The sequence below is a fragment of the Bactrocera oleae genome, chromosome 2, assembly GCF_042242935.1.
Source record: "Bactrocera oleae isolate idBacOlea1 chromosome 2, idBacOlea1, whole genome shotgun sequence".
Lineage (NCBI taxonomy): Eukaryota > Metazoa > Arthropoda > Insecta > Diptera > Tephritidae > Bactrocera > Bactrocera oleae.
The window spans coordinates 18,224,601-18,238,149 of record NC_091536.1 but is presented as its reverse complement, the minus strand read 5'-3'; the positions used below and the strand labels follow the sequence as shown (position 1 = coordinate 18,238,149).

The 13,549-nt window shown below is 34.4% G+C and overlaps 3 protein-coding genes across 3 annotated transcripts in view; 1 reads left to right on the top strand and 2 right to left on the bottom strand.

The window, feature by feature from the left end:
• Positions 1 to 7,536, bottom strand: part of neur (E3 ubiquitin-protein ligase neur) — a 41,770-nt gene extending 34,234 nt beyond the window's left edge. Inside the window, exon 1 of the mRNA XM_014248036.3 lies at positions 7,356 to 7,536. Within this exon, the coding sequence (XP_014103511.2) occupies positions 7,356 to 7,380 (25 nt within the window). The 5' untranslated portion in view covers positions 7,381 to 7,536. The remainder of the gene's footprint in view (positions 1 to 7,355) is intronic.
• A 1,098-nt stretch (positions 7,537 to 8,634) lies between these two features.
• On the top strand, positions 8,635 to 11,360 carry hyx (cell division cycle 73 hyrax). Its single transcript, XM_014247860.3, has 8 exons — positions 8,635 to 8,959; positions 9,022 to 9,127; positions 9,202 to 9,874; positions 9,941 to 10,051; positions 10,105 to 10,325; positions 10,404 to 10,566; positions 10,631 to 10,772; positions 10,843 to 11,360. The coding sequence occupies exons 1-8, from the start codon at positions 8,829 to 8,831 to the stop codon at positions 10,877 to 10,879; spliced, it is 1,584 nt and encodes a 527-aa protein (XP_014103335.1). The 5' UTR covers positions 8,635 to 8,828; the 3' UTR covers positions 10,880 to 11,360.
• On the bottom strand, positions 11,345 to 13,428 carry LOC106627681 (protein FAM114A2). The gene is made up of 3 exons (XM_014247873.3): positions 12,543 to 13,428; positions 12,095 to 12,462; positions 11,345 to 12,027 (listed from the first exon to the last, which is right to left on the bottom strand). Exons 1-3 carry the CDS (start codon positions 13,305 to 13,307, stop codon positions 11,616 to 11,618), a joined length of 1,545 nt encoding a protein of 514 aa, XP_014103348.3. The 5' UTR covers positions 13,308 to 13,428; the 3' UTR covers positions 11,345 to 11,615.
• Positions 13,429 to 13,549: the final 121 nt, after the last annotated feature.

The following is a 13,549-nucleotide window of genomic DNA, read 5'->3' as shown; positions in this document are numbered from 1 at the left end:
AAAAATGAACATCGCCTGGGCCACTCTCATCCTTACGTTTTGAGAAGGGCAGAAAACGTTGCACTTTTTTCAGGTTACAAGGCAACATTCTAATGCTGGAAACAGTCATCGACGCGAAACCGTAGGCCGAATATCAGCTGACCTATCTTATGAGACTGTCCGCTTCTACAGACCATACGGTAGGATATCTGCGAAAATTGGATGTTGCCAGTCTCGATATTTTGTACAAATTAAAAAATAAACTTGAATATTTTTAAAATATGCTTAAACTTACTCAAAATAAAAGTCGAATACATTTACATATAATAGATATGCTACTTTTAATAGTTGGATTTTCAGTTTTGAGCTTTTAAGAAAAATCTAACTGTAATTGTCGAGACAAAAAACAATTTGACCTATAAAAATGGTATTAATTGTTAAAAGATGCTATAAACGCTGTATCGCTTTCGACCGCATTCTAATAACTAAATATAAAATATTAAAATGCAATAATGCATAATAATAACTAAATTAAATTACTACACTAATCTTTTGTGGACCAACGTAAAGATCAAGCCGCCGATCGATTGCAACAGCAGCTTTTGTACGATGGCGGAGCGCAAAAGAGATCACTATTGTTGACAAAACGTTTTTAAAATTCAAGCTAATATCATGCAACATTAAAAATTCTGTTATATAGTGTAATTATTTATAACACACACTTCAAGTATTTAAACACAAAAAGATTCGACACACTTCAAATTGCAGCCAAAAATCGTTTACGCGTGCGTTTATAGGAAATATAGCAGTACATACATACATCTGTTCTCTTATCAAAAGTCAAACAAACGCCGACAGCAAGCTGATATTTTCCTAAGCGATGAGCTGAGCAATCAATATTTAAACTCTTTATTTCAAAAGAGTTTTGTCATTATTTGACTACGTTTTTTTGTTTTCGGTGTGTGCTTGTGGTGATAAATTTACACCTGGAATTTGCAAATACTCGAAAAAAAGAGTAAATAAAAGCATTTAAAGGAATTGACACGATTACAAGCAACGTTTACACGCAGCACCAGCAAGCGCATTAAAGCAAACCAGCGACAAGCTGACAGACGGTCGTGCCCGCAAACAGACTGCCAGAATGAAGTGCCGGTTTTGATAGGGGTAAGAAGCGGCCAATTGCACGACATTTACTACAATGCTGCGTTGTGGCACGCAAATGAGAAATGAATGCCACATGCCAAGCGAAGTCACAGCGCAAACACACACACACAAACAATGCAGCAAGTTGTACGCCTTGTTTTGCTACCCTTTGCGGGCACCGTGACTGCTCTAAAGGTGGTCGTGTGCGAGCCTGAAGTACTTTTGTTGACAACATTTTCATGAACACATCAGCACATACATATGTACATGCAAACATATGAATAGGTGTAGTTAATACTTTATTTGCACAACAGCTGACGCTGCATCCATCCCCAATTTGCCAACTAGCGATCGTCATCGTCATCTTCATCAACATCATCATCGCCGTCATCTTTGGCGGTAGCAACACATGTACACACACTCGTGGGTACAACGAAGCAGCCGAGGTGCAGCGGAGACACATGCTTTTTTCTTGCAATTTCTGTTCGTTTTCGTTTTTGCATCTTTGATATTAAAAGTTTAAATGGTTTCCATTAAATGAACGCTTGTGTATATGTAAGGCTAGTTGCCATTTTTTGTGCTGTGCAAAACGTCATGCAGGAAGGAAGGACAGACAGGACGGAAGGAAGGCAGGAAAAACAGCTGCAATCTGCATTTGCTAGTAATTATAGCAACCCCCAGCAGCAGCCGCCGCTACAGGAACTAGTAGGAGCATTGCGAGCGGACACGCGGACCAACGGACAGACAGAAAATATTTGCAGTTGCCAGCGTCTGCAAATTAATTACAATAAAAAGTGGTATGCGTAAGTTTAATGAAATGGGTATATTTTGAAAATTTTAATTAGCATGGATACATACTAACCTTCTATCAGATATAAAACATTTTATCTGGGTGTGCTAAAATGTTAGAAAATAATAAGTACTTTAACTTACAGCTTGATTGCAAGAAAGAAGTTACTATCTCGTAGATGGTTACTGTCTAAATTTTAGCAGAATCGGACTCATGTGAGGTTGCGAAAAATATAAAACGTGCAATGACGGTCGGTCATTCGATTCTTACTTTTGAAATAGAGATACCGTTGTTGTTGTTGTTGTTGCGATTAACAGCCCTTGGCCGAATAAAAATCCAGTTCCGTTCCGGTTACATAGACCCGACTGTCGTGTTAACGGGACATCTCTCCTTCTTCTTCTTAAATAAAGAAATTCAAGCATCGCTAGTTCCTTTTAAATTTACTCATTCTTTTATTATGCCCAGTTTTCAGGGAAATAAAACTAAACACTTTAAATTATACGATTAAATTTTTTTTAAGTTTGCAGGTTAGGAAAATATATTTATTTATGAGGGTAGTGGGTAAGTTTTAATGTTTTAATTGACTAGTTATTATTTTTAATTAATTACTTTACCATAATTAAGTCCTCTGTTTGTTCCACATATTACTACAAAGCGCCTAAATCGGGAAGGAATAGGAAAATATGAAGAAAATCGAGGAAGCTCATTTTTAAATATGCTTTCAACGGTTAAATCAATAATTATACAAGTATGAGTGCAGTATACGAAGCAACGGGTTTAAAATATTTTTTTAGAATTTTTATTATATATTTAATGCACATACATACGTTATATTATATGCATAGATATTATACGTTCAAACGTTGAAGCTTTCCAGCAGTGTCAAATAGTTTTTTTGCGATGATTAATCAGTTTGTTTCTAATTCAAAACTAATAAATTATGTGTACTAGAAACCTATATACAAATACTTCCCTATCACAAATAAAACAGTAAATCGATTTCTTGGTAATTTTGATAATTTTTTTGCATCTATATGGATTGATATGATTTGGTAGCGTAACTTATATTGTATGTATTTTCACATGTTTATTAATATGTACAAATTTGTGTATCTTGCTTTAAATTTCTGTTTATGCTCGGAATAAAAGTACTATCGGCAACTTAAGAAGCAATCGGCAATTTCATAACAGCATTATAAAACAATAATAATTATTATAGAGATATATATAGGGTTATATATGTATATATAAATGATCAAGAGACGAGACGTGTTGAAATCCGGGTGACTGTCTGTCCGAAAGTCCGTCTGTTCGTGCAAGCGATAACTTAAGTAAAAATTTAGATCTATTGATAAAACTTAGTACAAATTTCAAAACCAGGATGGGAGAGAAGGGCTTTTTAGGATCTGGTGTGAAAATTGAACAAGGGGCGTGGCACCGCACACCTTTCAGTGAAATTCTATATCTCAGGAACTACTCGACCGATTTCAACCAAATTTGGTGTGTGAGGTTACCCAAACATTCCTATTAGACACTGCGAAATCAAATGACAACCACGGCTAATTCCCATATAACAAACTTCCGTCTGATTTTTCCACTTTACAGCATACAAATCAAACACCAATAAAGTTATCAGAATAAAAGTTTGGACAAAGAGTCAAGGTATTTTATCTAACGTCCAAAAATTGTCGAAATCGCACTATAAGTTGTGTCAAAAATACGTAAGCACAGGTCAACACTTCCTTTAGCCCCCATATACCTAACATAAATATTTTCGAACCTCTGGTTCACTTTATACCGCAACTATCGGTCAATATGTAAGAAATATTAATGAAATTCAGATAACATCTTTTTCTAATAACAGTATATGCTTTTTCCTTAAATGAATGAAATCACGGCGATACTTTCTTTAGTTTTAAAGGGGCAAATTGCCTAGTTGTAAAACAATTGTAACTAATCTTGAATTTGAAAACTCAGTCTTATTATACAATATTTCTAAAAATAATACATTTAAAGTTCAAGACCAAAAAAAACAAAAAAAAGTTTCTATCATCATTTGAACATAAAGTGTGTAAAAGTCATGAAGTATTTTCCGATCCAATGCTGCAACTCCAACAATACAATACATACATATATGTATGTTTATATATATGGTAAATAACACAGCAATATAACTGCAGTAGATGATGCAACAACCAAAGGGACAGTTAATCGACTTTCAAAACTGCACTAACAATAAAAAGTACCTGTTTCATATCCCATAGAGTATAAATAATTGATGCTTACAACACAATGTACGTTTAAAAAACCTATATTTTCGGCAAAAAAACAAAAACAACAGTGCAACATTGCACTGCTATACATATAAAAAATCTTTACATCAAAATGCAACATACATAGATAACCGAGTTTATTACTTTAATTTCGAACACAAAAAGGCAAGCAGAAGAAGAAGAAGAAACACACATTTTCAATTCAATTTCTCGTTTCCATCCAATACTACGCAAAGAACAAACTCTAGCGAGGAAATTTAAGTACACATTAAATATCGCAGGATACTCTAAGAACAAGCAGGTAAAATGCGCCTGCGCACATTACACAGCAAAATGCTCGCACCCAAGCAAGGGCGAAATGGCAGTGATATCGTAGGAAGACAGGTAAGCGTGTAACAGCTATTGGCTGCTGCGCATAGCGGCACATTTAGATAGCGCTGTTGACCGCCAAGCCAAGCGATCATTTGATACGCACAAACACATACACGGTCACACACACAATAATCGTATAGAATCCACATGTGTGCGCCACGGTGTGAGTCGGGAGCAGGGGGTTTTACAGCTATGACGATTCAGTTTGCTGGAATTCAGAATTATATGCGAGTTCGGTGTATGTGTAAGATATAATACCGACACACCTTTGCCTTTGAGGATGTGCAGACATTCGTCCTAGCTTGGTATGCACATATGCGTGTGTGTTGTTTTTGTAGAGTGCATTTTAAACATTTGCGCCTTGCCGTTTACAATTTCCACAAACACTTCACACAGCGCCTTTAAATTTTCATATTGGTTTTTTTATTCTTCTATAACTTCGTCACAATTCGCTTTGGTACTTATTGTTGCTGCAGCATAAACATACAAACATAAGTACAACATTAAAATCATACGTATACTTATGTATATATGTAGAACCATACCGTAAGGACATATGTTTCGCAATGCTAGAATTTCCCTTCGAATATTCAAAAATACCAGCACTCGGAAGAATTGTGTATTTGACATATGGTAACGTTAGATGCATGGGCTTTACACAACTGTGATCCTGCGTATAAATAATAACAACGACTCTTCATATAGACACAAACAATGTGCGACCTCATGAGTGCCCCCAAAAATAGCGACTCCTCCACGTTATCCTGCGGGTTTTTGGCAGCTTGCCATTTCCCCTAATATAATATTTATGTACATACAAATGTATATACAATGTTCATATATTTTCACCCTCTTAAAAATTTAATATTTTATGAATTTTAAATTGCATTTATCTTCAATCGACAGCAGTCGCCACAGCAGCATATGTTCTACCTTATACAAATACAAATTTGCTACACTTTCCTGCCATTCATTTTCATATGCAATGGTGGTCTAATGAAGTTGCTGTAAGAAAAAATTTAAAGACAAAGCGATTCGGAAGGGAATTTCATTGACGATGATGGAGCCGGATATTATTTATTTAGCGGAACCAAATATACATACATATATGTATGTATGTACGAGTATGTATGTTTTCAGGAATTATCTCAAAGTGGATTTTTTTTATTAAGCTAGTGAGAGTTGCAATGAAATAGATGATTCATTACAGATAAGCATCTTTGTTGGGTCATTTTAATCGGAAGTATAATGATTAAAAAATACCACTGCGTTCTAATAAGCGCATCTCAACGATGATCTTTGGTCTCACTAAGGAAGCGCGGTTAAATTAGAAAAGCTTAAAACTGCAAATAGGAATTTACTTCCTTTTTTTATCAATAGTACTTTTTCTGCACAACTTTCCCATCATTATATCATTTTATTGAAGTTTTGACTTCTAAACGCAATAACATAGAAAAAAATTAAATATTATTGGAGAAGAATTTGACACAGCACTAAAAATAAATAATAAATGAAAAATTTCAGAAAAATATTATATAACATTTTCATGACAGTCGATTCTACGAATCAAATATGAATGCAAAAAGCAGTTTATATAATATGTATAGACATATTTACATACATACAATGTATAAGTTTATATAATAAGTTTGGACTTTTAACTTATAATTTTGCGTATTCGTTGAACATATTATTTAAAGATTTTTTATTTATTCAGAATAATTTACTCTAAAATGTCTTTGTCTTTTATATTTGAAAAAACTCGAATGTGTTTTTTTACAATGTATTTATAAAACCCTGCTCCTCTATAAATTGTGGACTACCTAAAAGCTAAATGAAGGTAAAGGGTTTCATAAAGATTTGTACATGTTAGAGCTCTTGGTATTCGACTAATCGACTAACCGGATGCGGCCATTATTCAGATAATAATATTCGGTTTGCACTATCCGGATAGTCGTAAGTTGTCGACTATTTGAATAGTAAGCGTTCAATCAAAAAAACAAAACGCCAAAAATTAAAAGAGCCTAGATTTCAGACTATGTTCATTTATTACAAGTTATGACTATTCGAATGTTGTTGTTGTTGCATTCGAATAGTACTATTCGGTTAATATACGTATGAACGGTTACAAACCGGATATTCGAATAATTGGTTATCGGGTTATTCGAATTATTTTAATTTATAAAATATGGGGTATATCTTTTTATTGTACATACTGCAAATGTATATACTATTTCGTGAAAGGGGAAATTACTAACTTATGTCTAAAGTAACTAACACAGGTCCTTACTAAATGATTCCAGAATATTATTTTATATCTAGACAACGGTGTAGACGTGCACAAAAGGAGAGGTGATACTAGCCAATTTAAAACTACCGCATGTGAATTGTCGCCGCATTCCAATAGAAAATGCATTATACGTATTTACTGGAAGCGGAAGTACCAATATGCAATCACAAACACATCAAAGCCAACAACCCTCGCTTTTAGTAAAAGAACAAAACAATATTACACATGTTCGCACCACAAACCCAACAACAAAAACGTCACACACAAAACATATGCATCACCATGCATTTGTATGTTTGTGAGCGATGAAGCTGCGGTATCAGCAGTATTTTGCCGATTGCAAAAGTTGTTTATTATATTTTATTCACGTGCTAATCATTGCACATCCATTTAATATAGTTTTGTCAGCTAACTTGTTTGTCTCTTGTAAATAAAAATTTCCAGTTGATATTGGCTTAAATATACATATATAAAAAAATCTAATTGGAATTCATCCCGACAGACTTACCGATTTTGCCAGCGGCCTGCCCCATGACTGCTTTTATGGATATTTATTTAATAATTTATTTTTATCACACCATTAGCACTTGCATTACTATACACAGTTTTATGTAGAAGGTATTTAACGTTAAAATTCTAGATTTATTATTCTATTTTCACTATTTTGTAAGACCTATTTTACAAATACGGAACCAAGGATGACATGATGCGAGACTCTCTCATTTTCGCTGATTTTTCTGTTATTCTCTTTCCCTGATTATTAAAATCAGGGAATTTCGAACAGCTGATGTCAAAAAAGGCGGGATGCCAGAAATAAACCCGCTAAAAATAGCTAACAAAAGCAGTGCGAAAAGAACGACACAAATACTTTTGAATAACGTGCAACTAAATTTTATTTGTTAATTTAATTTAAAACGTTCATTATAAAACCATGATATTTTATTATGACTTGTATTGTTTCTTTGTTATAATTTTTTTTATTTATATGCTAATTTTTTATGTTATATGCATTTTTAAAAATTTTATAATATAAATACAAGTATATAGAGATGTATATGCGTTATATAGGCCTACTTGGGGACGGAGCACCTAAAAATAATATCGAAATGCAAAATACCCCCAAGTTTTTTTTATAATACCCAATCCATTTTCGTTCGACAGTGGCATGATTGGCAAATGTTATAAAAAATGTGGGTTTTGACAGCTCTCTCTCGATTCAAAGAGTCTCGCATCATTTCATCCTTGACGGAACCAGCACAAGAAACTAGAGATAACTTGGCATTTCATGCAGAGCTCTGTTGCGTTGGTAAATTGTTGGCTGCCGGAGCGCGGTAACGGCCGATATCAAAATTTTACTAACTCAGTGTTTTCACAACAAACAAAATATTTATAAATAATTTACTTACAAACAATTCTAAATATATTTCTAGTTTTTCTTTCATTATATACATATTTTTCAAAATATTAAAAATATGCTAACAATATGACAAAATAATGTGCACTTATATTAACACTAGAGCGAATAGGAGATATGCAAAATGATACAATAGGCTTTAATTTCCAGATACAGTTTAATATAATCATTATCAAGGAATAAATAATACTATTTTATTTTATTTGTCATCTATTTCGGTACTTTGAATTTTCGGTGGTAAGTCGAAGCAGAGAACGTATATCATATATATATATACGTTCTCTGGTCGAAGCTACACGTACAAAATAAATATGAAACACAGCTTGGCTTTTATGCAAATGCAACTTTGTGCTTATCGCCACACGCCACTCTCGATTTGACATCTTTACAAACGTCAATACGTTTTCGCAACAAGAAATAAAAGTTTATATTTTACTTAAATTAAATAATATTTCAATCATAAAATAGCATATCCAGTTATAAAAAACTAAAGTCGTGTTAAGCGGCTAATATAGAAACCATATTAAGTGCAGTGTTATTTGCGGAAGTAATTTGCAAAATTAAACAATGGCGGATCCACTAAGTCTGCTACGGCAATACAATATAAACAAAAAAGAAATTATTGAACGTGATAATCAAATAATCTTTGGCGAATTTTCATGGCCAAAAAATGTGAAAACAAACTATTTAAAATATGGGTAAACAATTTACGCCACAAATCTTCCTTTGCAAATAATAAATGATTGATTTATATATTTAGTTCTGGCAAAAAAGGAGCACCACGCGAATATTACACGTTGGAATGTTTACTATATCTACTTAAAAATGTTATGCTGCAGCACTCGGTGTATGTACGACAATGTGCTGTAAGTAAAACATTTCATTGATTATTTTTTATTTGAAATGTACAATCTTAAAAAAACGTCAAAACAAATTCCAGGCCGAAGACATACCTGCTGTCAATCGTCCTGATCGTAAAGAGTTACTTGCCTACCTTAATGGAGAGAACTCAACTTGCGCCAGCATAGACAAAAGTGCGCCACTTGAAATTCCCACGCAAGTCAAGCGGCCCGCAGATGGAGATGGACCAGGTGGCGATTCACTCGCAAAGAAGGCACGCTTCGAAGAAACCCAAGTGCAAAAAGTGCGTGAACAACTGGCTGCACGTTGGGATGTCAACAAAAAAGAGACCACTGTAAATATCGACAATATCAAATCGCTCTCAGAAACGATGTCTGTGGAGAAAATTGCTGCCATCAAAGCGAAGCGTTTGGCCAACAAACGTACTACCATTAAACGCACTGACAATGAAGATGCGATGGCTACAGATTTACGTGCCATACTTGACTATGATGTAGATTCAACGAAACATATAATAAGCCGCGAGCGGCAGTGGCGAACGCGTACCACTATACTACAGAGTGCGGGAAAGATGTTTGCAAAAAATATATTCGCTATACTGCAAGGTATAAAGGCGCGTGAAGAGGGCAGAAATAGACCGGCAGCTCAACAAGCTATCAAGATGCCAGAACCGGCACGAATTGCGAAACCGCAACCACAGTTGACGCAGTACAATCGTTATGATCAGGAACGCTTCAACAGACAAAAAGAAGGTAAGCAGTTGTGTATTTACATATATACTTTGGTTTGTGTTTAAATTAATTGTTGAAATTTTTCAGAAACGGAGGGCTTTAAAATCGACACACTGGGTACTTACCATGGTATGTCACTGAAATCTGTGACTGAGGGTTCACTTGCGCAACGTAAGGCGAATATGACACCACAAATACGTAAGCTAATTAGAGAAGCGAAATTGTTGTTACTAAAATAAATATAATTAAAGCTGGCCGCCCCAAGGAACTTTTACCTACAGCTCAAGCTCGACAAGTAGCACCATCGACACAGAAACGCGTTTCGCGTACGCCCATAATTATAATACCTTCCGCTAATACCAGCCTAATCACCATGTACAATGCCAAGGACCTTTTGCAAGACCTGAAATTTATCTCAACAGAAGAAAAGAAGCGTGCAGGTGGAGCACGAGACAACGAAGTCTTATTGCAGGTAGGTGGCCAAGACGAAAATGTGAAAATAAACTCGCTAATAGCGTATTATACATTTATTATATTTTTCCAACTTAAGCGCAAACGAAACAATCAAACTGTACCATATCGCGTTATTGATAACCCGCAAAAGCTTTCGGCCCAAGATTGGCAACGTGTCGTAGCAGTGTTCGTAATGGGACCAGCTTGGCAGTTTAAAGGTTGGCCTTGGGATGGAAATCCTGTGGAAATTTTCTCCAAAAGTAAGTAGTTTGATGCAAATATAAATTTATAACGTTTACTCGAACAATATTCGTCTTCTTGCAGTTTGTGCTTTTCATTTACGCTTCAGCGAACTAAAACTGGATACCAACGTTTCGAAGTGGTCGGTGACATTGCTGAATCTTTCGCAAAATAAGCGACATTTAGATCGTGCTGTTTTAATGACGTTTTGGGAAACTTTGGATAAGTATGATGAAATTAAACAAAACAATATTAATCATTCTATTTTATTAATGGCAATAATTTTATTTTTAAAGATACATGGCTAAAAATAAGCCGGATCTTAGATTTTGAATCTTCTGTAAAATGTCTACCCGCAAATGCAGCGTAAATTCCTCTTCCACTACACAATACAATTTCTTTAGTGGAAGGAAGTGTAAGACTTGCTTTTTTTGGTGTCTTTAATAAAACAGAAAAAAATATATATTAGCTAGTAGTGAAATTATTTTAAAATAACCTCGAAAATGTTATGTATTATATCTTCGGCTACTTGGAAACAACACTACTGCTCATGGCCACCTTTCAGTGCACAGCGTGCCGACATGATTAAATTGTTAACAGCTCACATCGTTCGAATATATGTACATATACATATATTTGAATTGAAAAGTCATCGAAGACAAACATTTTTGACTTAAAAGAAGACAAGAAACCTAGTTTGCGAAATGCGAAGTGTTTGCGTCTGTTTAATGCAAACCAAATATTAAATTGTTTATTGTAGCTATTTAAAGAAGAGTTGAAAAATTAATATACCAATAGTTTTATAAACAAACAAGGACTTTTATTTTAAAATTTCGACACTAATTTAAAAATAATAAAGTAGACGATATATACATATAATCAAAGCGTTTCCAATTTATGGAATGCCAAAATATTGTGCAATATTAATACAATTTATTTATTTTAGCAACAAACACTTTTAATTATAATCTCAAATGACCATTGCAGCAATTAAATACAAAGATAATAATAATACTTAGAAAATATTATTCAACATAAACAAGCCGTAACACATTATCTTCCCTTTCTTTTACACCGCTCCAATTTGCAATATCGGTAAGAACAAATGAAAAGCCTTGTCTATTTGTTGTAATGCCACCAACATTTCAGCGAACAATGTGCTGACGCGCGCTTTTATTATGTCATCTGCTTCTGTCTGCGCGTCTAACTGAATGCCCGTCAATGTAGCGGCAAATCGATTTGTCAGACCATTCAAATGCGTAGTGAATTGCTTGCACAATTGTACAATACAATCAACTTCATTGGCGGTACTATGATGTTCTTTCACCAACAATAACTCGGCGATTTTGTGTAATTTATTTATTTGCAAGGCACAAGCTTCAGCTAACAATGTAATAGCTTTGGCAAAAAAATCCTGTACGGTGTCATGTGTACCATTCACTGGTGCTGATTTAAACCAATCCAACGCTTGTCTCCAATTGCTGTAATAAACATAAAAGTACGATTTAAGCAAATTAAGACATAAGGAAATTCATGTCATTCATGTACCTTATTATATCATCGAAATTTATTTGCAATTCTGCATCTTCAATGGCGCTAATTAGACGTGCATTTAATTCTTCGGCATCGTAATCTCCATCACTTTCGCCCTCTAAATCCTCCAATTCCATCAGTTCTTTAACTTCAGTGATAGTCTCTTGCAATTCTTTAAGTGCATTGCCACTGACTGCATCCTGCAGCTTTTGCAATTTAAGCAATGATTCTTTAGAGAGTATTTCCAGTGCTTCCAGGTGTACAAGACCGCAATTGTTCTCGAAAAGTAAATCGAACCGAAGCATTTCGCGTGATTTTTCTAATTTCATTTGTTTCAAAACATTTTCTAAGTGATCAGCGTCTTTTTTAGCTTCCTTAAGCACCTGTTAAAGATAAAAAATTTTTTTTTTTACTTTTGTATTTAAAAACTATTTGCAGACCATAAAAGATTAGTTACACAAACCTCACTCAGATTTGGTTTATCATGTTCCAAACCAAGTAATTTTCTCTTATTCATTAATAGTGGATCATTTTCTTGTAATATATTCATGGTTTTTTTTCCAATTCCTTCAAGTGTATCCAAACCTGTATTGAGTACCTTCGTCCCAATAGTCGTCACTCCACTAACTATATTCAATCCGAAAACAGGCGTTCCTCCTTGTTGTTCCTGAACTCTATGTTGCTGGTTATCTTTTATACCTTTTTGCTCGTCATTTTTATCTACGCCAGAAGGCTTTTTTAGTTCACTCTGTAGCTTTGTTGTTTCGGCAGCTTGCATTCGTGCTAGTTCCTCTGGATCGGGTACGCCAATTACTTGATTAAGTCCTTGACTGACTGTTGATGTGATATTGCCAAGACCTTCAGTTGCAGTTGAAAGTACGGATGAAACTACGCCTCCAAACAGCCCACCCCATCCAGAGGTTGGCTTTTGCATTGTAGTGGTAATTGTATTTTCCGTTTTTCTTACGTCCGTTAATATCCCTTTGTTCTTGTTAAAATCTTGTGCAGTTTCTTCAGCTGTTTTCGTTGTGGTGTGTAAGGAATTATTATTTTCTACATTTATTTTGCCCTTTGCATCATTGTCCTCCAATAATTTGGAATCAGGCGGATCCTCAAAATTATCTTCGGCATCACCCCAATCATCCCAGTTATCATCATCATTTTGATCCCAGTCGTTTTTCTCAGAGGCCGTACTGTTTATATTTTTTGCATCAATTTTGGTAGACATTCTATCACTAATAGGATGATTTTTGGACTAGAATTCTTTAGCCAATTCTAAGGTTGTTCACAATTTTTATTTACGTGTCGTTAATTAGGATAATAATAGTGATGTAGATAACAAGCAATTGAAAATATTCTTTATCGATACTTTTCTTTAGTAAAACGATAAATATAAAATCAAGCCCCAATTTCGCTTATGTGTTTTTCTACAATTTAATAAATGTTAAAAAAATTGAATTTCGCAAATTT

Excerpts from the sequence above, each read along its gene's own strand:
- hyx (XM_014247860.3), top strand. The coding sequence starts at position 8,829 with ATGGCGGATCCACTAAGTCTGCTACGGCAATACAATATAAACAAAAAA. Across the intron at positions 8,960-9,021 it reads ACAAACTATTTAAAATATGG|TTCTGGCAAAAAAGGAGCAC; the intron begins GTAAACAATTTA and ends TTATATATTTAG. Across the intron at positions 9,128-9,201 it reads TGTATGTACGACAATGTGCT|GCCGAAGACATACCTGCTGT; the intron begins GTAAGTAAAACA and ends AACAAATTCCAG.
- LOC106627681 (XM_014247873.3), bottom strand. The coding sequence starts at position 13,307 with ATGTCTACCAAAATTGATGCAAAAAATATAAACAGTACGGCCTCTGAG. Across the intron at positions 12,463-12,542 it reads ATAAACCAAATCTGAGTGAG|GTGCTTAAGGAAGCTAAAAA; the intron begins GTTTGTGTAACT and ends TATCTTTAACAG. Across the intron at positions 12,028-12,094 it reads AATTTCGATGATATAATAAG|CAATTGGAGACAAGCGTTGG; the intron begins GTACATGAATGA and ends TGTTTATTACAG.